The sequence below is a fragment of the Scleropages formosus genome, chromosome 6 (genome assembly GCF_900964775.1).
Source record: "Scleropages formosus chromosome 6, fSclFor1.1, whole genome shotgun sequence".
Classification (NCBI taxonomy): domain Eukaryota; kingdom Metazoa; phylum Chordata; class Actinopteri; order Osteoglossiformes; family Osteoglossidae; genus Scleropages; species Scleropages formosus.
The window spans coordinates 10,674,524-10,700,968 of record NC_041811.1 but is presented as its reverse complement, the minus strand read 5'-3'; the positions used below and the strand labels follow the sequence as shown (position 1 = coordinate 10,700,968).

Genomic DNA, 26,445 nt, shown 5'->3' with positions numbered 1-26,445 from the left:
GACAAAGAAGCTTGAGTTATTTTTAAAAAAGATACGAAATGTACGGATACCTAATTACAGGTGGCTGATTTTCATGTCTTCGATTCCACTGTCCGGCAGCGGCAGTGCTGACCTGAGTCACATGTCTAACGGCAGGGTTGAGGGTGGTAACAAGAAAATAATGAAGACTACTGGGATCAGGAACAGGTAACTGGGCAGTGTGTCAATGGCCCCAGAGATCCGCGGCCAAGAGCGGCTCAGCCGCACTGAAATGCCCATGTTTTCATATTTGCTGCGGTACATCCATGAATTATGTATTGTGGGCCTGCTGTTGCCTAATTAGGAGAGCAGTATATGATAGCCCTGTGTTTAGCTGTAGGTTGTGGCACACAGGCTCAAGTGTTTGTCGAGAGCCCGCAGATGAAAATTTCAGGCTGTTGATGTTATTTAGCTTTTAAAGAGTGTTTTCTACTCAGAGGAAGTGGAACAGGGCTGGAGTGTATTGTGGTGATCTGTGAGAAGTGGCACAGAGTACTCACCTGCCCCAGGAGATGTCACAGGGGACACGTCACACAGACACACACTGACACACGCAACTTTCTTTTTTTTTTTTATTTCTCAGATCTGTGTGCGGCATGTGCATCATGACAGCCCTTAGTTGCATTAATTTGTTTAAGAGGGCTCCATGATTGTTTTAAAGGGGTTTGTTTCAGAGACATGAGAACATGCAAACTCCACGCAGACTGAGCTGCTGATTCCCACTGCACCACCATGCCGCCCATATGTGTTTCTGTTTTTTTTTTTTATAGCAGATCAGACTGACCAGTTATTTCCATTTAGCAAATAAAGGACTGTGACATTTTCACTCTTTCTGCTGCTTGCTGCGGCTCCTCTCAAAATGAACCGGTGTGATTGCAGAGCAAGCGCTTTTGCTTTCGCTCGGATCCGCGTCAGCCGTGCACTGCGAGTGAATGCTTTGTTTTGTGAAATATCATCACACAGCATTGAATATGAGAAGAGATGAGCTGGGGGGGGGGGGGGGGGGGGGAACAAAATGAGCCACACTAATCACTGAAAGCTTTAAGCTGTGGTTCTTTGAGATGAATGTGGCTCTGAGTGTGTGTGTGTGTGTGTGTGTGTGTGTGTGTGTGTGTGTGGGGGTTGTATTGTATAGAGTTGGACCCTCTAGATTGCGTACATGGGCTGTGGATTGGGTTAAATGTGTGTATATACGTGATGTGCAGGTCCGAGTATTTACTTGGTCCAGTGTATACCCGGGCAATTCTCATCACTCCTCATATTCCGCCATGTTATCTCAACGCAAGAGAGGCACCAATCTTGTTGTAGCCGCGGCACTCCAATACGGCAGCAAAGAAAGAGCGGGCCCTCTTGTGGTCAAAGGTATCCTCGCATCCAGGGACGGGAGAAGACAACGCGGGTTCCCGCATTCTTGCCGAGCTTTCTCGCAGTGGTTTCTGCACTGCCGTAGGCGCATTCTACCCTTCTCCTTCCGGCACAATCCAACAAGCTGATGCAACGAAAAGCCCAAGCCTAGCGCTGAAACATTTCGATTATCTTCTCAAAGGCAGGCTGTTAACCAGTGCCCAATTTTCTATTAGGCACTGCACGGACAGCACCTGGTCGGGGGGGGGGATCTTAAAGGAAAAAATGGGGAAAAGAACTTTTTTCTTTGGCTTCTCTTTTCGTTAATAACATCCTCAAAGTCCATATTATGACTACAGGTGCCCCAGAACAATAACCATACACCATGGGCAGCTGTTATAGGAGTTAGAAGTGTCAAAATTACACTGCAAACTTACGTCAGTGGTTATGAAAGTTTGCAAGCCTTCTCGGCCCAGATCATCGATGTCTCAATCGCTCATCACCCCTGTTCGGCTCACATAAAACACATTTGGGTTTCATCAGACTTTTTGTACGTACCAGGGCACCGCGCATGAAATGTGTAAACAGTGGGTTTCTCTCGCTTCTCTTCATGCTTCACTCATTGATTATGTTTTTTTGAGAGTCCAAAACTAAACAAGAAAAAGAAGAGGTAAGAATTCAGTGCTAGAAACTAGTTGAGTGGTGCAGCTGCAAACATAGTGTTCATGGCAGCTGACCTCGGATCTGAAGAGATGACTGGTTCAAATCTCACCTATTTCCATAGTACCCTTGAAAAAAGGTACTTACCCTAAATTTCTCCAGTAAAACTATGTGACCAGATAAATAATTCTTAGTATCTTAACATTGTAAGTTGCCTTGGAGAAAAGCATCAGCTAAATGAATAAATGAAATGTGATGATGGTAATGCATAGAGCATTAATGTGTGTGTGTGTGGAGCATGCTGAGTGAAGGACAATATTTTTCTACATTGATTCATTAACCACATGCTTTTCTCTAAAATATCTTACACTTATTATTATTATTATTATTATTATTAATCAGCTGGCATCTTAATCCAAGGTCACTTACACCGCTAGATACACTGCAGTAAACTCCCTACAGTCATTCACACATTTGTGCTGGAGAGCAATGCAACATATATAAAGGCAATTTTTTCACCAGTTCACCTGAAACATTTGTCTGTGGGAGGGAATCCATGCTAACACAGGGAGAACATGCAAACTCCAAACTGATTCAATGGGGGGATTCATCCCGCATCCAATGACACAAACCCTGGAACTGTGAGGCACCCGTGCCATCTACTATGACACCACTCCACTCCTTTTTTTTAAAGTATATCATAGGTAGCTGCTATCAAACTGGACACAAATCCCTGACTTAAAACATGGCACAAATAACCTGAAGCTGTACAAATTGTGTGGACCAAAATTCCATTCCTGGAGCTGCGTTCGACTCCCTATAATGAACACTCAGGGGTGCTGCATTAAGGTTGCTTTAAGACCCATGCACATTTCTGTAACAGATACGGTGTAAACCCACTCTCGGTGCCGGCAGGTACATTGGAGACACCGTGCAGTCCTTCCAGTTTGAATGGCCTCTTTACCAAGCGTCTCCTGTTTCCTCAAACTCAAATTAATGGTGAACCGTTTCCCATGAATTCACTGTAGGGTCCAGCCGCCGTGGGATTCGGTGGAGATCGGGTTTGGCTCGTGAGGCCATTGCATGCTGGACTGCATCAGGTTCAGTTTTTTTAAATTATTAACCCGAAGTGCCATTCCCGTGGTGTCGGATTTTTTTACAGCCCCACCTGCAGAGAACTGGGGAAGTAAATGAGAAATGCTGGTAACAAAGCAGAAGTTCAGTGTGGGGGTCCAGACAGTGACACACTCCAGTCTTCCATTTCATCATCTTCTAGATTATCTGTCAATGTATAGTGGAAAAATCAAGGCTTTTTAAATCATTAATTGGCAGGTGTAAAAATTAAATTTTATAAATATGAGCCAAACCCCTCTCTACACCCACCTGTCAATCACATACAAAGTTCAGTTCCGTGAAAAAGTATTTGCCCCCTTCCTGATTCCAAGTTGGTCCACAGTTCTGACACTTCAACCAACAACATTCTGGTTGTGCCACTTTTAGCTGCAATGACTGCAACCAAATGGCAGTCTCGGTCTTTAAATCACTGTTGAAAAATATTTTTTCACAGCACGATCTATAAACACCCACTACCTTTCACATTCCTGCATGCACCTTTTTCCACAAATCCCTACCATCCCACCTCCACCTTTCCTTTTCCAGAAGAAATGGCCAGCTGTGAGCACTTTGGTGGACTCAAATGGAAAGTGCAATAAGCATTAGTCCAAAATATGATCAATCTAATAGTTCCATAGTGTTCCTACTATTAAAAAACCTTTGCAAGCTTCCCTTTGCCAAAACAACTAAAAGCACTTCTGTGAAGCCGTTGATTTCAGGCTCAAGGGATGGAGAGGCACATAACGGAGTCGGGTTTGACTGACTGTTTTTGATTAACTGATGCCCATATGCTTAGATGGCTAAGAGAAATAAATTTTTCAGTGTGCCAGTGAAAAGTACAGATCTGAAGCCGTAAAATGAGGAACACCAGGAGTTTACAAGTTAAACACATCGGGTTCAAGGTGTCAGCTTGAGCAGGAGTAGTTTTCTTTGCTGAGATGAGCCGTCGCCTTCTGTCTGCGATGTTAAAGGCAATTAAACTTTAGAGACCACAGGATTTTTTTATACAGGAGTTTCTGTATGCAACAGGTTCTTATTTGTGTTCTTTTCTGTTGTCAGCAGGATGTTTTTTTTTTTTTTTTTTCTAAGACATGTATAATATATTGATATATTTTCCAGAGAAGGAATGGTATGTGGTTTGACAGGTGGTTTAAAAGAGAAAATGCTATGTGTAAATAAATAAATAACCTGCCGCACAGCAACTGTTTAGAAAATCTGTCTAAAGCTTCACGTCTTCCTGTTTATTCTTTTGTGTTTATTGTTAACCTTTTATCAGCTGATGACTTTTTCCAAGGCAACTTTATAGTTTACATTTTCTTTTATTTCACATTTCCTTTATTTTGCATATGCTTTTCTTAAAATGACTTCCAAGGAACTCTATGTAGTGTTATCAGCCCACACACCTTATTCACCAAGGTGACTTACACTGCTAGATACACTAATTACAATGGATCACTCATCCTTACATCAGTGCAACATACACACTCTCTCTGTTACTCACACACTATGGGGCAACCTGAACAGCATGCCTTTGGACTGTCGGAGGAAACCAGAGCACCCAGGGGAAACCCACACAGACATGGGGAGAACACGAACAGTTATTTATCTATTTATGGAGCTGGGTAATTTTTTCCATATCAATTCAGGACAAGGACCCTGATCAAGGCAACTGCAGCAGGTGTTGGGACTGAAACAGGGGTTATCCAACTGGAAGGCGTTCGATCTAACCACTGCGCCATCTTCTGCCCCGTGTTCTGTTTTCCTTTCTTGTTTGGTGTCCTATCAGGTGGCTTGACAGCTGGTCCAAATTCTTAAATGCGCTCGCTCCAACCGACTCCAAGCCGGTAGTAAATTTACCCACGGCCTCTCAGTATATTGCGCTAGAAAGACTACATTTAGCACACGTCTGGTGGATTTGACTGCGCTTTGAAGAACATCGATGAAAAGACAGCATATCTTTAGGCTGACTTGCACAGCGGAATTTCCTCAGGCACTAGCCTAAAAAATAAGCGAGAAAATGAGTCGGGAGCCAGTCCACGGCTGACAAGGACAAATTCTCACCGAGCAAAAAATCCATAACAGTTCATATCCACAGTTCAGGCCTTCCTGAAAGTTCCGGAAGGGTTCTCCAATTTAATTTTGTAATCAATACGTTTCTGCAAGCACCATGGAGTAATATTTTCACTGTTCTCACCTTGATGCATGTGCTTCGTACCCACCCCTCCAGCCCAGTGTTAGTAACTCCTTGGGGTTTCTGCAGTGAGTTTGCCAACCTCAGTAAAACTGCTGAGGGGAAAAGTCAGCTTCACGTTTCCTGGATACAGGACATCTGCCCTTCGACAAAAATCTACAAGTCAGGTCTTTTCCAGCATCCTCTGAACCACCAGCTGCAACTGCCATTGCGGTGATGCAACTGAAGTTTCAGTATCTTTTCATTTTTTTCTTTTTAACAATTCCATAACAACAACACACTTCAGCAATGAAAACAAATGTTGACAAGACAAAAGTTCTGAAAAATGCAGAGCTCATCTTATGGAAGTATTTTACCGTGTTCCATAGAGACACGCACATCTTAAATGCAGGCCATCACTCCACTTTAGTTGAGTCCTCTCATCGGTACTGTTGATGAATCTGAACTACTATATGTCAAAAACTTTATGAAAGACAGCAGATTTAAAATTCAGTAGATGAGTTAAATAGCCTAAGGGTGCATATCACAATAGAATCTAAAACCATCTTTCTATAGTAAATACCTTACGCAAAAAATCCACAGGAAAAAAAAAAATCTTCAAAAATATTCCAATGGTATTTTTCCTTGCACAGAATGTTAACATGTGTTAAAGGCATTTTTTTTTTATAGATTTCTGATTTCCTGGAAAGTGACTTGCTGATGTATCCAGAAGAAGTTCCCCAACATTTAATACATCGCTAAATATATTACATTTACTCAATGAGCTGACACTTTCCTCCAATGCGCCTTATGATGTTAAATTACTTACAGTGAGTTTCCCATTTATACAGCAGTCATTTTTACTGGAGCAGTTTAGCATAAGTACCTCAATCAAGAGCTTTACAGCAGAAATTGAGATTCAGACTTGAGTTTTTAGAGCTGAAAGGCAGAAGCTCTGACTGCCATACTAAAATCAAGCACAACAGAATAAGCCATATATATAAATATAATTTTGTAGAAATATGACTGAAATGAATGTGAATTATAATTTTAAATGATACTTTTTTATACTCTTTGAAGTACACATGTCTTTGTTAGCCTGCTGTGCTCATATTCTGCATGACCCTGTGGTCTGAGCCACTCTGTGCCTTGCTGCAACGATTTATGTTATCTATGTAACTCTAGGCCACTTGCTGAGAGATTGCCATTCTCCCTCAGTCCATGTATTATTACCATAGGATCACTCAGGTATGATTTATGTGACATACAATCAGCAGTGTAGACAGAAGTTAATCCTGGTCTGTGCCGATGCTGCTCGGGAAGGCTGGGCCTTGACCCCCCGCTCCGGCATCCCCCTTCGCCCTGTTTAAAACAGGCCATCCATTTGGTCGAGAGGCTCCATCAGTCTTCCCGAAGCATCCAGACCAGTTTCTAAGGAGGTTGACATCACAGGGATTCATCAGGCTTAAGAAAAGACCACGTTCATTCCTCCATCATAGTGAAAACTCTGCAGCGTTCCAGTTTGTCCTCTTACCATCAGCATGAAATCACATAAACTGGAGAGGAAATTAATAACACCCCAAGTGGCCATCGACAGCGTGACCAGGGTGTCCGCTTCACTGGAACGTGCTGATTGTCTTGTGGCCTTTGTGTTTCAGAGACAACAACTTCATCAAGGACTTCCCTCAGCTGGCAGACGGGTTGATGGTTATCCCCCTTCCTGTGGAGGAGCAGTGCAGGGGTGTGCTGTCAGAGCCCATGCCCAACCTGCAGCTGCTTACCGGTGAGCCTAAGGGTGTGTGTTTGTGTGTGTGCTGGCTGTTCAAGATGAGAGAAATGGATTTCTTTCATAGTATTACACATCCAAAGCCTCAGGACATTTTGTTTCCACTATAAAGAAACACACCTGACTACAAGAGTAGTAAACCAAAGAAATAAATAGAATCATATGCATTCGCTTTATGGTAAGTCTAGGAAACATGCAGCTTTGTCACTTCATAGCTGATATTACAGTGCAAAATATGTATCATGTTTCTGTCCTCTAGTTAAGTCCAGTTATTTTCTGATATTTATTCATTGCGGGGGTTCTTAGTCATCTGTTCCAGAAGGAATATTAAAATATTTCCTCATGAGCTCTGTTGTTGCCCCCCAGAGGTGTGAGAAGGTGGGGTGAGGGGGAACTCAGTGTGCAGCAATGTTTGTTTTGGTCGCCAAACAGCCACACTGTATTTTCACCGCAGGTTGAGGCCAAGGAGGGAGGGCATGGTTACAGTTGACGGTTAATTTTCTCGCCGGTGCCCAGCGCCTCGGCAATAATACGATTACAGAAGCCCCTTCGCTTACCCGTCTGATACCTGACCTAGAATGCTTTTCCACCCACCCCGGGAGTGAGAGACAGTGACACTTAGACGAGGAGCCATGCTGCGGGGAGGCCGGCTTTAATGCGCCTGTCAACAGGGTCCGAATGGCGCTGGCTGCCACCACACTGCTGCCGCATTGCTGGAGACCGCCAGCAGCCTTTCATCCTCCCGCCACACAGGGCCCTCTGGAGGCGGCTGATAAAGTCATTCTCTGCCCCCCCCCCCCGTTGTTTCGCCAGCCTGCTTATCGAAGACATTCAAACGTGTTTTATAATTAAGCGATTAGGAACCGGAGCAGTTCGTCCGAGGGCGAAGCATTTCAGCCTCAGCGTCACGTAACAAATGGAAAATGAAAAAAGGGGTTTTGGTATAAATTGGGAGCAAACACATGCTTGATTTTTTTATCCAATAACATCATGCTGCCTTTAATTTAAAAAAAAAAAAAAAAATTAAATGCAACCAGAAGATTAACTTCAAACGTTATGAGTTGTGTAATACGGTTGTATCTAAAAAGTTCGCAATGTCAGATCTAGTTTTTATAAAACTTTTTTTTTTTTTTTTTTTTTTTTTAACACAGATTTGTTAAAATAGCAGAAATGGATGAGGAGTCTCTGGAAATTTTTAATCACATGCTATATGTATCTGAGCACTTCCACATTCAAAAGCAAAATAGATTCAGCCTCCACTTTGCTCTTTGTCGGATTTAGATTAAAAAACTAATCATTTTTAGTTTTCCATTGTTATGTTTTAATTATTTGATGTAGCTAGTAGCTCATTCTCAGCACAAGTGACTACAGTAATTGAACATAGTACCAACAAGAGGTGCAAAAAAATTAATAAAACCTTACATAAATGTAAGAATCAAAGATGATGGACAGACTTGCTCTTATTGTTAAAGTAACATATTCAGTCTGAATACATTTGTGAAGAAATCAGGTTCACTGTGGGTAAGAGAGCATAAAGTATGCACCTCTCAGTCTTGCCCTGTCTCCTGTTTTCAATGAACAGACAGAGTATTTGAAAGGCTGAATGAACACAAAACTGCCACTTTATTAGGTACACTTGACCAGTACAGACTGGTGGTGGCGGTGTTGTGTTGTGGGGAATGTTTTCACTGTATACTCTACCAGCTGTATATGGTTGAAATGACAATAAAGCCACTTTGACTTTGACTTGACTCGACTTTGACTTCTTGGCACATATTAGGTTTCTTTAGTACTAACCGAGCATGATTTGAAAGCCACAGAGTACTTAAAACATTGTTGCAGACCAGGGATGTTCCTTCATAGGCTTTCTCAAACTGCTCTATCCAGAAGGATGATAAGAAAAGTCAAAAGGCAAACATTGCCTCAGGATGGTTCCACAAATGTGACAGTGCCTTTACTTTACTCCAATGCACAATGTTAACGGAATGAATGTGCCACCAAAAAATCTGTAGAAATTATATGAAGCTGTCAAACTACCATGGACCAAAAACACTGCAGAGTATGTCTAGCATCTTGCTGCTGAATTCATTCTGCTCTGGAGGCAAAAGACGGCCACACTAGGTACTAACTAGGTATCCCTAATAAAGTGGCCAGAGTACGCATATATTAATGTGAAAATGTGTGTTTGTGCAGGAGATGCCCAGTTCAGCGAGGCCATGGGATATCCCATGCTGCAGCAATGGAGGGTACGCAGCAATCTGTACAAGGTGAAGTTAAGTGCCATCACACTCTCCACAGGTACGCTGAAGCAACTGTACATCCGACATATCCTGATGCACAAGCAGACACACTCTGCTATTATTTTGACTGTGCCCTGTGGGATACCTTCCCCACCAAGATTCTAGGAGTCCAGTGACTCAGGAGCATATTTATCATTAAAGTCTGCAGGTTCATCACCAGTAAAATCTATAATACTGTACATATACTTTTGAAAAGAAAAAAAAAACATGGGAAGCCTTTGGAATTATCTGGCTCTCTGCATAAAAATCTGATCTAATCTTCATCAAGATTAAATTAAGCCATAACAAATAGCCATATGTAACAAAACACAATATTTTACATTTCTCTTTATTGAACAAAATGTTGAAACGATGAAAGTTTTCTAAGACAATGACATCTTGAAAAGAGGGAGAGTGGAATCTGTAGAAATGCAACATGGCCAAAATAAGACATTTCAGAAGATCCCAGAAGAAGAGATGTTGGCACTCGTAAGAGTAGAAAGAGCAACAAAAAGATGAGGACTTCCATTAGTGCACAATCAGGCAAATGGACAGAAAAAAAAAAAAACTCAGGACTGTTGCCGTTCTCCCTGGGAATGGACGTCCTAAAAAGATCAGTGCAAGAGTATACCATGCAATCCTCAAACCAGTGACAAAGAACCCTAGGGTGACAGCTAAGGATCTGTAGGCATCTCTTTTCACGTAATGTCTGTGTTGAAGAGTCTTCCAGAGGAAGAGCATCTTTATACATTCTTTGATCTTCATCTAAGTCATATTTTAAGCACCATTCATGCAAAAATCCTGATAAAAAGACCATAAAGTTTTTTCTCACACCTCTATGGGTGAAATAATAAGAAATGTGGCTGTTAGGGAAAATGAATCAGCAAAGTAACCAGAAGTCAATAGAGAAAGTCACAGAAAATTCTGTATTGATTTTATTAATCCATACATAGCTTGGGCTTCATTTATTAAATATTAATAAGAGACAATGGTGAGAGTGAGTACAAAGTTTTAACCCAGATCAGAAAACACAGCGGTTAATGCACACACCACACCGGCCTGCAGGTTTCTCCAAGGTGCTGAAGATGCTGAGCGCAGACACCACGCGGGACGAGATGCTCTCCTTCATACAGCAGTACGGGAGCCACTACGTGTCAGAGGCGTTGTATGGGTCCGAGCTGAGCTGCACTGTCTACTTCCCCAGCAGGAAGGCCCAGCAGCAGCTGTGGCTACAGTACCAGAAAGGTGAGCAGTGGGTTGCGGTGGCCTGGGTGCGATTCGGCCCAGAAGGTCACTTGACGTTTGGGATGGAGCTCTCAGAGTGAACTGGATTTGTGACTCGAGAAAGGTGAGCTGAGCCCAAGGAGAATTCCCATGAGTTTCGCAGTCATTAGCCAACGGGTTCCAATTCACAGTGTTGCAGTGTAATAATGGTGTAATTGAAAAGAACGACCTCCTTAAATATATTGGGAACCAAAATAAATAAGCTTCTAATGGTTCTGTACTGTGGGATCTGCTGTGTCTCACAGACTTAGTAGCACCTTAGCTTGGCTAATTGGCTGGATCTACGCAAATTGTATACACAGCACCATTCAAAAGATTCAGCACACTTGCTGAAAATGAGATTGACGGTTTACACTGTGTAATTTTCAGTAAATTCTTGAATGAAAATAGTCTCTAAGCCATGGATTCCTCAGAATAGCCATAATACCTTCACAAACATTGCACAAAACATTTTTTTGCTGCATGCAGTTCTAAGCCAGGCAACATTTTAATTAAAAGCATTTTCAAAAAGGTCCCAGGTTTAAAAAAAAAAAAAAAAAAAAAAAAAAAAGAAAAAAAGGACAAATATCTCTGCAGCCGGATAAAAGCAGGGCAGATAACTGAAGGCTGGATAATTAGTGCTCTACTGTGTATATATAAAAAGTATTCACAATAATTTGCTGTTTATCCTTAATATTGCAGACACTTCTTGACATAACCTCATATATATCTTATATCCGATGAAAGTATGTGAATCCCTTGTCCCCCTTAGTTTTATCACAAAACTGTTATTTAATGAGAATCAGCTTTCATGTGACATAATAGGTGTGTAATGACCAATTCCATATGTTGCTTTAGAGGAAATCATGTGTCTAAGTAGAAACACAAAAGTAGTGCAAGTACAAAAATAAGTGAACCCCAAGTTGCACTGGTTAAGCCACGTAGGTAAGTAGAATCAGGTGTGTAAATCATAATGTATTCATTTTATAAGTTTAAGATTTGGATTTTTATATATTTAATACTTTATACAAGAACAATGACCATCCCTACTGGTTCACTGTATATACTGCAAAAGAAAAAAAAAATATGGACAATACATAAACACAGAAAACAGAGAGAGAGAAATGAAAGACTCAGGTGTTCAGGTATTATAAGCACACGTTACTCCTATGCTGACAGATTCTATAACATTACAATTAATGACCACTTTTTGGCTGAAAACTCATACTTCGCATGATAACGCCAGGCTGCTAGTGGACATGATGACTGGAATAAGAAACACTGAACAAAAACCACATGGCCGTGCAAAACTATGAGGCAAATGGCATCTGAAATTGTAGGTGATGGATGTGAAAGTTGAGAAACAGGTTTTAAAAAAAACAAAAAAAAAATACTACCACCACATTTGGAAAGGAAAGGGTAAAACTTATGTTAATTCTCTTGTGGACAAAAAAGGTTCCCTCCTCTGGAAAAAAAACAAGGAACACAACACCATTACTGAAAACTGAAGCTCCAAGCCCAAGCACCTTGGAAATGATTTTAAGTTTTGTTGCAGCTTTTAGCTCAGCTTACCATGTTTTACTTACAAAGGCAGCATTGACTTTAAACAGTTTTAAATTCGGCTAGTGATAAATAAAAATGGCAGCCCTCTGCTGGTTCAAGATCTGTGAAACAACACATATTGGTTCATAAATGTTAACTGTTCTCAGCATTTTACATTTACCAGTTTAGCAGGTGATTTTATTATGATTAACAAGTATTTAGCTGACCTTTATCTCCTACAATTATTCATCCATCTCTACACCACAGCAATGTAAAACCCATACACAGACACACAAAAGGCAATTTGGAGTCAACAATTCACCTGAAATGCATCTTTGGACTGTGATAGGAAACCAGAGCACCTGAAGGAAACCCACATAAACATAAGGACAAGGTGCAAATTCAACACAGGCAGAGCCAGATTGAAACCCACAGCTTGTGAGATATGAGGCACTAGTGCTACCCACTGTGCCACAAAAGATCAGCTCTCACCTCAGTAACAAATGTGCAATACCTCCAGAGAGCTAGCATGATACCTTCTGAAGAATCAGTGTAATTTGCATCTTTAAAAAAATAAATTTAATTTAATAAAACTAACAGAACAAATTCTTCAGCTGGGGTAGCCTTTAAGTGTCTCTTTTTCTCTGAAGACAGTTTAAACATTTTTAATGTCAAGTTTATTACACTTAGCAGAAACATTTCATATGTGTAACGGAGACTCACTTTACACACACTTTACACATACAGAAAAGCTCTTTAATAGTAACACTCTTGTCATCATTTTATCCACCCAGTGTAGGGATGTAGAAGCAGCATGAACAGTTATAGCTACACAGAGATTGGTGGACATCCTAAAGTGTGAAACCCTACTATAAATATGATAATAATGGAGATCATCACCAAAAAAAAAAAAAAAAACCTTTTGAAACATCCTGCATACCAGTGTTTGCTGTATTTTTTCTTCTTTAAGTAAACAATTATTGTCTTTTCAGACACAAACGACAACAACAACAGTTGTGTGGTTTTTCACAGTGGACAAGGACACTTATGTTGATCGGAAAGGATTCCAGAACCATACACAGCATGCAGGGGAACTAATAATTGAGGAATTATGACATTAACGTCCTTTGATGACAAAGCAAGAACTGTATTCCAAACCAAAGGAAAGATATTTGATTCTACAGTTTAACAAAACAAATGAGAAAAAAAAGCAACCACATCAAACTATTACTGACACTCTCATTGATATAACATATGCATGTATTAATATAATTATCTGTACTGCACATGAGAAATGTGATGGTACCATTTGTCCTTTTTCCAATCAGTTAATCAATCAACAGAACACGGGAATTTCGCCTAAAACCGTCCCACTGTTATACCAATGTGGAACGTAACATTACTAGGTTTCCAGCAGGTTCAAAAACTGAATCTCTCTTTCTCTCTCTAACACACACACACACACACACACACACACACACACACACACACCTGCAGGGCAAGGGGTTACAAAATTGCAAGTAATGATAATACCCCTCAAAAGAATGTCCTTTCACCCTGACAGGTAAGCATTTTCTAAAAATCTCAGCAAATTTGATTTGTCTTTTTCCAAGAGCTCCAGAATCTTTGTCTTAAATATTAAGTCATTATCATAAGCCGCATCTGTAGTGTGCAATTGATTAAAAACAACAACAGTCTGAGAGAGTGATTGACAAACTGCTGACACGGAATCTCTCCTGACTACGATAATTATTGCTGTCTGCTTCACAGTCTTACAAAAAAACAAATAATAATAATAGTAATAATAATAATAGAGGGGCAGTCCATTGAGCAGACAGGCTGCGTTATGATCCTCCTCCTCCTCTTCACCACTCTGGAATCCCACCAACGGCACATCAGTCACTGGTGAGAAAGCCATTTCTCAGAATGCTTAGCTTCCCAGGGAACAGGACTTGAGTAGGGTGGTTTCTGGAACGCAGTTAAACTTTCCTCGAGTCTAGCAGGTGGAGGAACGCCTCCGCTGCAGGTACGAGTACACCTTGACGCAGTGGTCCCAGCAGTCCAGCACAAGCAGCTGGCCCTTCTGGGTAACAGCCACGCCCACGGGGCATGTCAGGCCCTCCTGGATGAGGACGTTGTAGCCGCCCTCCTTAGGGAACTGCAGGATTTCCTTACGGCCGCTATCTGTAACGAGCAGGTCGCCATTAGCGTCCACACACATGCCCGTGATACAGCGGAAGTCCTCCGTCTCCGAGAAGAAGTGGCTGAGCTGCTTGCCCAGCTGCCCATCGGTGCCTACGGAGCCAATGGAGAAGCCTCCTTCCAGGTGGTGCTCGTTATGCCTGTTCTCAATGTTGAGCCCCAGCCCCTGGGTAAAGTACACGGTTCCTGAAGGGTCGCACGTCACGAACTTGGGCCTCACAGCCGAGCACAGACGGTTGTAGTTGACCACACCCACGTTGCGGTCCACCGCCAGGCACCACAATTTGCCGCCCTCAACATCCGACACGACAAACTGCCCAGAGGGCATGGCGGCGATTCCCCATGGCTTGATCAGCTGGTTCTTGTGGCAGGCAACGCAGTGCCCGTCGGTGGTGTACACCTTGACCGAGTTGTCGTAATTGTCCGTGACCCCAATGAGTCCCTGTGGTGTGATGGCGATGGACAGTGGGATGAGGTTGGGCAGGTCGGCACCCAGGAAGCTCAGGACAAAGTTGTCGATGCTGCTGGGGTTGCGACGGATCTCCCTCTGGAAGCCCTTACGGTTGAAGATCTGGATGCGGTAGTTGCCACGGTCGGCCACCAGCACCTCGCCCTGTGTCGTCACGCAGATGCTTACGGGTAGATTGAACATGCCTGGTAGGTTCCCCTTGCACCCCATCTTCTTCACGAACTGGCAGAGCTGCGAACCAGAGCCTTGCCCCCCCGCCCTTGCTGCGGGTCCCCCTCCCCCACCACCATCCACGGATTTGGACTTGAAGCTCCCTGGCGAGGAGCAGACGCTGTCCTCCACGGCCGCGATCATGTCAATGTCCCGATACAGGTCCAGCGGTGGGGCGGCGGCAGCACCGGGCAGCTCATGCCCATCTTCTTCATCCGTGTTGATGGTACACGGTTTGGTGGTCAGCTGGCCCACCTCCAAAGCTTTTGGGTACTCAGCCTTCACCAGCTCGGGGTCCTGCAGCTTCAAAACAGTGGGCAGGCTGCTCTTGAGGTCCAGCTCGTCTTCATCGTTGCTGCTGCCATCCTCCAGCAAAGCAATGTCCCCCTGCTTGATCCTCATGGTGAGGTAGTCGCAGCGTGACACTACCTGCACTTCGGCAATGTTCAGCAGGTAGGTCTGCTCTTCCAACACTTGGGCGTTGAGCTTCTCCACCTCGGTCATGGCAGTGGAGAACGCGCGGCGGGAGCGGCCCAGCTCTTCCTGGAGCCGCAACTCGGCACGGGCATACTCCTGCTGCACGGCGCGGTACTTGAGACGCAGCGAACGGGAAACGCTGTCGATGGCTGCCTTCTTGCGCTGGATGTCACCAGCAGCTTCTCGCAGTGCCGCTAACCGGGCGCCCAGCTCGCGGCGCCGCTGTTCGGCCGCGGACCGAATGGCCTGAACACCGTGGCCCTGGTGCTGGCGCCCATCGGCAGCGCAGGTGTCGCACAACACTACTCCGCAATCGTGGCAATGCCGCCGCGGCAGTCGGCTCCTGCAGGACCTACACATTAGGCTGGAGGTGGTGGCTGAGGAGGCGGAGCCCGAGCAGTCAATGATCTTGAGGACGGTGAGGTTGTCGGCAAGCTGCGAGATGCTGCTCATGCGTGACACCTTGCTGCAGAAGGGGCAGCGCACGCCGTTGATGGTGCTGGCCAGCAGCTTCTCCAGGCACTGGCGGCACACGGTGTGGCCGCACTGCAGCAGCTTGGGCCGCAGCTGGTCCTGGTTGTACGTCTCCAGGCAGATCGGGCACTCGAGCACCTCCCGCACAAACTCCGGGTCCAAGGCTGCCACCGTTGCCACTCCTGCCACTCCTGCCACCCCTGCCGCGGTCATGGTGACCACACCTGTCGCACCGGGCACCTACTGAAAAGGTGGGCAGGATGGGTAATGGCAGCCAGACAGGGATAGGAGATGTGGGCAGGCAGGGACAGGTGATGGTTGGGGATGGGGTCAAACAAGCATGTCACCTTTCGAGACTAGCATCCCGTGAAATTAAACCCCAATTTGGTTTCGTCTCATCGACGTTATAGGGCAGCTCGCGACGGCAGCCTTTAAGGATGCTGATGTATTTTTTTCTCTACTCTGTTTAATAAGCAGTTTCATGATCACTATCCACAGGCTTCGTTCGTGCCATTTCATGTTTCCACCTGCTATCCCCAAAGCGGATCTTTAACTTCTACATTTTTTTGTGCTTTCTTAGTAAGTGTCTTTTTGGTTAAATACTTTTTCTCGATTTAATACAAACATTTACCAGCACGATTCCAGGATCCGAATGACATCTCACCGTATTTAACCGTATTAAAATAATATTTACCTTGCTTGCATAGTCTTTTCTAAACAGATATAACTGAAATAGCTGATTCTGTGCATAAACTCCGGCGTGCTCACAGCCGTCAATATCTTTGCGAACAAATATGCAGTGACACATCATTAATAATGAATTATTAATCAACATTACATGTAATTTTTACGAATCCGTGAATCTGCAGTCACAGGGCGGCCTTCGCAAAACACAAACCTCCGGCTCTGTCTGCAGGACCATGGCAAAGCAAAGGCAAGCTGTGACAGTCGGCGAAGTAAAACGTCAGGAGCTTAACAATCTGAACTTAATTCGTGCTTTTATGCGGTTTTCATCTTTTTGTTGAGGAGCTCTTACCTTCTCTTTAATGTCAAACCGTGAGAGCCGCGCGACGCGCCTCCTAAGTGCCACTGCCTGGGAGGACTGCGGCTTTGGTAGTGACGTAATGTTGCCGTAAACTTAGTCCCGCCTTAAATCTAATGTAATTGGTGTTGCCATGCACGGGAGGCCTAGCTGACCAGATCAATTGGTGACTGCAATCGTCATTTTAATTTTCAGCCAATAAGCGGCGGCCAGAGCTGTATTGGAGGCTCACGGGATATGCAGTTAAAGGCTGTCTGCGTTAATCGTACCGTTAACATTTTGTGTACAGTGTTTTTATGTTTGTATACAGTATAGTGTTTTTTTTCTTTCTGCTGGACAATAGATTTTATTTTATTTTATTATCGTATTTAAACGCTGTGTTAGTACGTGCCCATAAGCTTTTGGTATTTACAGTGTTTGACGCAAGATGTCAGCACAGTTTCGAAATACACACCCCTGAATTTACTTGTATTAATAATGTACAGTATCGTCGTTTTTATAGACGCGTCTCTGTTTAGGGAACTTTTTTTTGGCTTTTTAACATAACACTGCGCCTTTTTTTATGGCTTTAAATTGATTTAACAAGGTACTCGAAAAACAAATTCGTCGTGTGTAAATAAGCTCGCATTTCCACGTGTTGTGGAGACACAATGAAGTTTTTGAGTTTGTAAAAATATATGACTGTCCTGCTGCGGCTGTGGAACTTCCTCGCAAATATGTAAAGTTAAAGCGTATGCAGCACTGCAGCTGAAGCTGAAACATGCAAGGCTGAAGACATTGAAAGACTGAACAGATTTTCATTACCATCTCTCTGTGGTGAATATTAAAAACAGCATTTTTTACGTGCTAAAGGTTAAATTACTAATAAACTCTTTTTCTAGAGCTCAATTTAACAGTCAAATCAAACCACACGGTATTTGCATAATATAGTATGCATGGATCATATTTAATATGCAGAGTATATGTACATAAATATAATGTTTACATTTATGCATGATATATGCATAATTTAGTATAGCAGCCCTGTCAATATAGTATGGCAGCACTGACTCATAATTTGCTCTATAGGTGAAATGGGGGCTGTCCCCCCCCCAAATATTAGCAGACCAAATCCGCCCCCCTCCCCTCCCAAGTTTTGAGAAGTGCTGTGCAATGACATTCTTTTGAGTGCTACTGCTATTGTTTCCTTCACTTCTCTCACCCTGATGTCCCCCTCTATTTGCACAACATTTATGCATTTGGCAGACGTTTTTCTCAACAGCATCGTGCAGTTTTTGGTGTCAAAACCAGACAAAAAACTTTAGACACGGATTATTTAGCACAACCTGATTGTCTACCTTGACTGATACTACCATGTTGCTGGGTCACATCCCTCAAGCACCTGCCTAGAGAACTGACATTCAAATAGCAGATACATAGATAATCATAGTAGATAGTGTTAAGTCTCAATTTTATAGCTGTTAGGAGATCTACAAAGTAATGGGTCTGAAAGAGATGGTTATGGGATGCTTTTTGAATTCTGGGAGGGATTCAGCAGCTCTGAGGGATAGATGGAATTTGATCCACCACATCCAGCCCAAAACTGAGAAACACCAGATTTTGTTTTGGGCTCCTCCTGAGTAGGACCACCAAGCAGCCAGAGGTGGTGAAGCATACTGCTCTTGCTGAAGTGCAGGGAGCAATCAGTTTCTTTAGGTGCTGAGGTGCTGTAGGCCGTTAGAGAATCAAACTGAATATGGCCGTCTATAGAAAGCCAATGGAGAGAAAAGGATTTTGACCCATGAAACAAAAGAAGACACTTAAATGAATAGAATCATTAAATAGAATCAACTAAATGAAAATGAAAAAAAAAAAAAACATGTATCATTATAGGGGGGTGTGGTGGTGCAGTGGGTTGGACCGGGTCCTGCTCTCTGGTGGGTCTGGGGTTCAAGTCCCGCTTGGGCTGCCTGGTGACAGACTGGTATCCCGTCCTGGGTATGTCACCTCCTCATCCAGTCTAATGCCCCATGTTGCTGGGTTAGGCTCTGGCTCCCTGCAACCCTGTAGAGGACAAGTGGTTCAGACAGTGTCTGTGTGTGTGTGTGTGTGTGTGTGTGTGTGTATATATATCTATCATTATAACAAGTTGTGTACCAATAATTCCTTTACTGTTTCCAGATTACCTTACCCACAAAACACTATATGCCAAGAAAGTGTTACCAGAGCTAGTGCAGTTTTTTAAAATGACATCATTATTCCCAATCCCCAAAGTAAATGTATCAAACATCTGTTGAAAACTCGGTGATGGATCATAAGTCACGTGCGCAAGAAGGACTGCAGCTTGTCTGGATGCTTCATGTATGATGGGTTTTAACTAATAAAGACTTCCCCTTGACTGGAAAAGCAGCGTGTTCCACCTTCAGTCCAACACACAAAGACTTTCACTTCAGAGCTGTCCATCTCTATGATGCAGCTTAAGTAAATGAATCCTGAGTGTGACTGTCTCTGGGATACACATTAGGAGCAGATTTTGCGTGTGTATGGGTTCATGGTTTTCCAGTCTTAGCCTGCAGGCTTCAATTAAGATAAAAAAAGAAAGTCTGACGCTGATGTTTACCCAGACGTATAAAAATGTATGACTTGTTTCTGAATCAAAGAAATTGTGAGATATTTTTTCCCAACTTGAATTGATCAGTTTCTTTATTATTTACAATCCTAGATGTTCAATCGTGACCCTAGAGCAGAAAGACTAGGCCATGATTTATGTTTATGTAAACCTAACCCTCACATTCGTGGAGGAGGTACAACTTGGAGGGATGCCAGTCTATCTGAGGTTTTCCACACTCACTCATCCACATGGTAAGGGAATGTTAGAGTCACCAGTTCAGTACTAAATGGTACACAGACTGAACTGGATTTAAACCTATGCTCAAATAGCATAGGTGCTGTTAGGCGGCAGCACTACCTGCTGTGCCACTCTACCAACCGATTTTTAGTTATTTTTTTTTACTAAATTTATTTCAAATGAGCAGCCCATATTTTCCCCAGATTTATTTTGTCACATGAAAAAATGAACATTTTAAGCCAAAACGTACGAAAAGGGTGTCTTTTTTGGAATCCTCTTTATTGCCAGCCCTACCAGACAGCTTGTTTTTTTAGGTGCAAAAATTGGATGTTATTTGACAGGACAGGAGGATTTGTAAGTGTTAGATCCGAGTCCCAGTCTAAGCATCATCCGCAGTTATTTCCATTGTTTGCTCGTCCCAGCTGGATATCACTCATCTTTGGCCTCTGCAGAGACTTGTCAGACCTGTCCAAGTTATCTGGAACTCAACTCTATTCCACTTTGTTCAGATTTTTATCCAGACTTAACGCTTGCTCCACCCTCGTGCTCCACAGGACAGAACGAAAACACTCATTTAGAAAGAATACATTCTGGTTTCCCTTCAGTTCTCCTCTATTAAGGCGTTTTTAGTCGCAAAGACTGCTATGGAAGAGATGGTGTGGCATTTGACAGCCGTTTAATTCCTTTGGTTGTACTGGAGAAGTTTTCTGCCTTCTTTATGTAGCCCAAATATACATACTTGCTCCAGTACTGTTACTGTACTAATACAGTTTTTCAACGAAGTTGTTAATTACAGGTTCCCTCCATAATCGGACTAAGTTGACCCATGAAATCACCCTGTAGATGGGGAACCATTATACAGAACCATTATATAAATGTACCAATATTTCCTGAAGAAATGCATTAATGGATCCGTAAAGCTCTACCTAAACAGCATTTCAAAACAGTAAAGATAATTTACTTTACTTGACGTATTGAAACTGGTTTATACAGCAGGGAAGTGTCTTGAATGACATGGACGCCTGCTGTATTTGCTAATGAGCACAATTTCCCTGTGTTTTTTATTTATTTATTTATTTCTAATTGTGACATTCTTGTGCATGTTTTGTTTATTTATTTTTGTTTATTATTTAATGGTCTTACTACCGTGACTTCAGAAAGTCGTAACACTGGAAATGCCTGAAGTGGCTACAGTATATTGGTAAAAATGGCCCGTGTAATGGATAAAAATCCTACTATATACTAAGCTATTTTTGTGTAAGCAAAAAAAAAAAAAAGATCTATTTTCATTTATCTCTCGTTAACATTTGTATTCTGAGGGACCCCATTCTGCAGTGTAGTAGCACACTGAGTACCGCTGTTCATGGGTTCACACAGGGATTTGAACATGTATGTGAATTCTGCAGAGTTAGTGTGGAGTTTACATGTTTAGTCCGTATCCATATGGGTTTCCTCCCACAGTCCAGATGTGTGTTTCCCTTAGCGTGCGTGCGGCAGTGAATGAGTGTATTTGATTGTCCTGCATTAGGCTGGTGCTCTCTCCAGGGTGTATCCTGTCTCACACCGTATGTTTCCAGGAAAAACTCCAGATAACCATAACCCTGCAGTGGACAATCAATCACTTACAATGGCAGAAAAAACTTACCCCAATCCATGGAGTCCATGATAAGGAAACTTTTCCTTATGACCGCAAATAATGTTTTAGAATAACCTATATGGCTATAATCTAAAATCTGAATTTATGTGGTATATGTAGGTTGCATTAGAGATTTAATATGTACACATTTGCATGATCTTAAATATAAATAACTGAACAAAGCCTAAATGTGCACATTTATGTTGTGTCTAAATACAGTAAAATAATTAAAAGTAATGAACAGTACATCAATTTATATGCAAAAGTACTGCATTGGCATGATAATGGAAAATTCACTTATTGTTAATGATAGCAACTTACCATTGGTATGCTAAAAAGTATGCATGCTTACATAAATGCTGTATTTCCATAATGATGCATGTTTTTGTTGGAATTTCCCGTGTCTGCGTTTTCTGAAGAACTCGCCGTCTGTGGAAAACCACTGAGCAGCGTTATCTGGGCCATATGCTGATCAAAAGGCCAGATTGCGTTTGGGAACGATGTTAACAGATGGAATTTAGACGCCGATAGCTGCATTGCTTATGGCACTTGACTGAGTGCTTTAGGATGTGAGTGCGTGATGCTAGCCAGCGGCTCTCAGACATGGGACAGGCCTGTGATTGAGCATTAACCTTCCCAAGAATGCCGCCGGGCAAAGGTAGAACAAGTAGGAATTACTTATTTGTTTTACACATTTGCCCAGCCGATGTATTTCTACAATATTTACAGCCTTAGTACTTACTGGGCTGCCTAGTCGAGGAAGAAAGCAAGTATTTTCTTTGCCTAAGGGTAAAAGTGGCGGTCTTCATTTAGGATTTTACCCTGAAGGCTTTCGGATGCAAGTTCGGTTTTTCAACATCAGACCATGCATACTCGATCCAATTTGTAATATTATTGGTTATAAAGACATTATAATGCACAGACTACAAAATCTGCTTACATTTGCATCAGTTTGTTAACCACTGTAACTCCCAGACCTTGCACATTTTTCCAGGCCCTGAACTGCAGTTATTACTATTAGTATTATTAGTTTTTTCCGAAGTTACTAACAGGTCAGAGTTATGATGGAGTCTTGAAATGATCTGAGTGGTATATGTGGTGTAAAGATGATTTCTCCAGACATAAGTACTAAGAAAACACCAGTCAATACGATAGGAAACGAGATTAGGCGGCTCTTTTTCTGTGCGTGCTTATATCTGTAGTTCAGGCACATCCACATTCCAAAGAGGTCTTTTGGATTTTCTTTGTGTTTCAGATAGAACAGCATCATTGCCCCCCAAATACATCCGTATCCTTCACTCTACGTTAGCGCTGGAAGTCATCTGGATGGTCACATTCGTAGGCTTTGCTCCTCACTAGTACCTTGCTGCTGAGGGTGCAGGTTTGACTCCCTCTGCTGCTGTTAACAGAGGCTAACCTTTGGGATTAGACTAATCTTTTGTTTTCGCTGGGGTGTTCCTGTGAAAACAGACAGACGGCTGTCTGACTGTGTGGCAAAACAAAGGGGTTTTATTTTCTCTCCCCCCAGAGGGGTAGATTGTGTAGAAGTAAAATACTCTGTCTTTGTTCCATTGTTTGCCACTATACAGAAGCCTGTCCTTTAAAAAAAAAAAAAAAAAAGAATGCAATGCACCTTAACAGTGAGTGGAATTGCAGTCTTCTGTGAATTAATTGGTAGTATGCAGTTTGAATCGTTTAATGTTAGTGTGATGCTGAACACACGGGTGATGTTTTCTGTTTCTGCCAATTTATAGCACCACAGTTTTCCAGGGAATGTCAAACCTTTGCCTTTGAGTACACAGTTTGTATTGAATTCCATTGAGGGAAAATGTCTACGGTAATGCCTCATGAGCCATCTTTTACACGATTTGCCCTTTACATCTGGCAGCATGTGGCATAGTAGATAGAACTCCTGCCTTGAAAATCAAATGACCCGGGTTTGACTCCCGACTCTGGCTGTCGTACACCTGATTAAAGTACTTACCCTGAACCGATACAGTAACATCTACCCAGCTGCATAAATAGGTAAATCATTGTCAGTGGGTTATTCTAGAAAAACCTAATAGGGTAAATCTTTTTGTAGATAAATTGATTAAAAAGAGAGTAATTTAAAGGCTTTGGAAGATTGATAACTAAGCCTCTGGGTCTCCGGAGAGAGCTGTCAGGGAGACCCGTGTTCCACTGAAGGCCTCGTTTACTTTTATTTGATGTTGTTTATTTACACAAAAGAGAAATACACATGAATAAAATTAAAGAAGTACAAGTGGAAAATGCTTGGGAGGTCAAAAAACCAACTGGCTTGTCGATGGACCTCCTCTGAAAATGAAAGAAGGGTTCAAACTCAGGTAATGGAAGTGACAGTGGAAATCACATCAGCAATTCATGAACAGTGAACAGGAAAATAATGGTACACTAAACATATAATTATAGATGGAGAATACAGAAAGTGTGTGTGTGTAGATGGAGAATAATATGTCATATTAGTCATGTAATGTATTTTGGTGTTCCATCAGATTGTAAGGAATTTGAACGCTCCTTGTGTTTCTTTGCTCATTTTACAGACATGTTCCTTGGCAGAAATGTAACCCATTCTACACTGATTTTTTTAGGGTAATGAAATGACTGTTCTGTGATTTTTAACCATTGTGTTATATGTAGGCCAACATCTTAGCAGGGTTTCCGTAGCTTCCTGGTGCACATGAACTGGTATGTGACTTCTGTTCTGGAGAACCTGCGCCTATTCTGTTTTGTCGTTTGTCCATTTTGGCTCTTTGCGAGGTGTGCATTTCCTTTGTCTGGAACACGTGGACTTGAGCCGATTAACATCTCGCCATTGCGACTAGAGGGAAACCTCGCACAGATCGGTTGCTCTTACACCCGAGAGCATCAGCGGCACCTCCACTGCTGCCAAGGAAGAGAGCCGTCTGCTTCCAAGACCATGGCTTCTGTTCCACAGAGGAAAATACTTGACACTCAATTAGCACGAGTCCAGAGCACTGCAGCGCCGGTCCCTTGGCCTGAGAAGGATGCAGAATCTTCCATGAGGTTATCTAATCTCAATGGAGGGAGCCCCGAGGCTTGGCTTGGACATTTACAGTACTGCAAGGGCAGCTTTCAGTCATTGTTTCCATCTAAATGCACGAAAAAACTTCCAGTAAGGCATTTTCTTTTAGAATATACAGCTGAAATTAACTTGGTTTACTCAATATGACTGCAGGAAAACAACCTGCACCCTTTATGAATCTAACTGGTGAGTGAATTATCCAACTCAGGTTGTCTCTGTTTCCCTTTAGTTATTTTGGATGTTTGGTAAATTCATTCATTCATCTATCTGTTATCAGTAACAGCTTGTTCAGTGCAGGGTCATGGTTGTCCAGAGTCTATCCTGGAAGCATAGGGCGTAAGGCACTGTACTCCCTGGACAGACACCGGTTCATTACAGGATCATATTTCTGTATAAAACTGGCTAAATATGAGAAATGCGTGGTAGCATAGTGAAACTTTAGGGGGTTGAGGTAGTCTGAAGGGATCAAACACAGTGAGGTTTAATTTCTCCCCCTTCTACCACAGAGACCACGGATCTGGGCAGTCGGCGGGAGCTCAAGTCCATGTCCTTCATCACCTACCTGTCCGGCCTTCTGAAATCCACCCCACCACCAGAGGACCCTGTCTACGGGGTAGAGGTCCGCTGCGAGGAGAAAGGCGGCTGCCCTGCTGCATGCCACCTGTGCCGCCAGCCAGGCCGCGAGCTGCCCAGTCCCACGCCAGTGCTGCTGGAGGTCAGCCGTGCGGTGCCTCTCTACAGCCTGATACAGGACAACAGCACCAGGGAGGTGAGGCAGAGACATGGAGAAACAGTGAGAGTGTGTGTGAGAGAGTGATGCAGAGAAATATACGGAGACAGACTGATGAGGCATATTGTCGCAGTAAAAGTCATAATACAAAAATTAATAAAACTATAAAAAAATGATAAAGAAGGTAAGCATTTGAAAAACTTGTTACATTTGTTTAATTTGCCGTTGTTTTTCTCACCTCACAATTATTCATCCGTCAAACTGCTGGGTTATTTTCACTCTGTCAATTTAGGGCAAAAACCTTGATCAAGGGTATTGCAGCCAGAGCAGGGATTTGAATCTGTGTCCCCAAAGTGCAAAACAGCAGCTGTAACCTCTTAGGAACCTGCTGCCCCATAGTTTTAGAAGTTCCATGGAATTTACTTGTTTATATGGTATAGACAGGATTTGTGTTGTAGGCTGACAGCAGTTCTGGTTCTGGTTTCATCTCGTGTTTCTGGGTAGCTGTTCTGCCTGTGGTGACCATGATGAACACAAGGTGGAGCTCGTGGTGTAGTTAATGCCAGAAAAAGGAGCACAGGATATAAAGGTATAAGGAATATTCTTCAACTGAGAAAATGTTCATCATCTACATGGAGTACAAATGAAGCCATGCTTGTTTAAATCCTTGCTTGAGTCAGGATGTCGTCTTTAAAAGGAAATTCTCCAAACGTGTAGCTGTACTATTGGTACGTGGCAGAGTTTGGTGCGCAGATTTACTTGTAAACTTGTGCACCACCAGAAGAAATGACCCCTCCTGCAGGTGTTTGCCACGTGGAGTTGCCAGTAGCATTGTGGTTTAGGTCATCCATTAGTCATGTGAACGTTACCGGTTTTGGTCAAGCAAGGGACGCTTCAACTCTGGCCAGACTTTTGACATCATGACATGAAAGCAAGCGTTTCCCAGCATGGAGGTTCTGTACTTCCTGTCACAGTGTCCGGAGTGAAAGGGAGATCCAGTCGTGACTCGCACTGAAGTGTAAATGACACTCAGAGACTCTGCTTTTTAATACAGCCCTTCTTTATGCCCCGGTTAGGTCAGAACAGACCGGAAAGCTGCTGCTCTCTGCCCGCAGCCAGGCTCCATATTGGAGTCCGCA

The 26,445-nt window shown here is 42.8% G+C and overlaps 2 protein-coding genes across 3 annotated transcripts in view; one reads left to right on the top strand and one right to left on the bottom strand.

The window, feature by feature from the left end:
- Positions 1 to 26,445, top strand: part of astn2 (astrotactin 2) — a 327,163-nt gene that overhangs the window by 237,485 nt on the left and 63,233 nt on the right. For both annotated transcript variants that reach the window (XR_003797747.1, XM_029252720.1), the window contains exons 14-17: positions 6,964 to 7,088; positions 9,285 to 9,389; positions 10,436 to 10,615; positions 25,083 to 25,345. Coding sequence is in view for 1 of the 2 variants with exons in the window: in XM_029252720.1 (XP_029108553.1) it covers positions 6,964 to 7,088; positions 9,285 to 9,389; positions 10,436 to 10,615; positions 25,083 to 25,345 (673 nt within the window). In the remaining variant the exon portion in view is untranslated. The remainder of the gene's footprint in view (positions 1 to 6,963; positions 7,089 to 9,284; positions 9,390 to 10,435; positions 10,616 to 25,082; positions 25,346 to 26,445) is intronic.
- Positions 12,755 to 17,194, bottom strand: trim32 (tripartite motif containing 32). The gene is made up of 2 exons (XM_018740337.2): positions 17,044 to 17,194; positions 12,755 to 16,250 (listed from the first exon to the last, which is right to left on the bottom strand). The coding sequence occupies exon 2, from the start codon at positions 16,218 to 16,220 to the stop codon at positions 14,172 to 14,174; it is 2,049 nt and encodes a 682-aa protein (XP_018595853.1). The 5' UTR covers positions 16,221 to 16,250; positions 17,044 to 17,194; the 3' UTR covers positions 12,755 to 14,171.

Excerpts from the sequence above, each read along its gene's own strand:
- trim32 (XM_018740337.2), bottom strand. The coding sequence starts at position 16,220 with ATGACCGCGGCAGGGGTGGCAGGAGTGGCAGGAGTGGCAACGGTGGCA.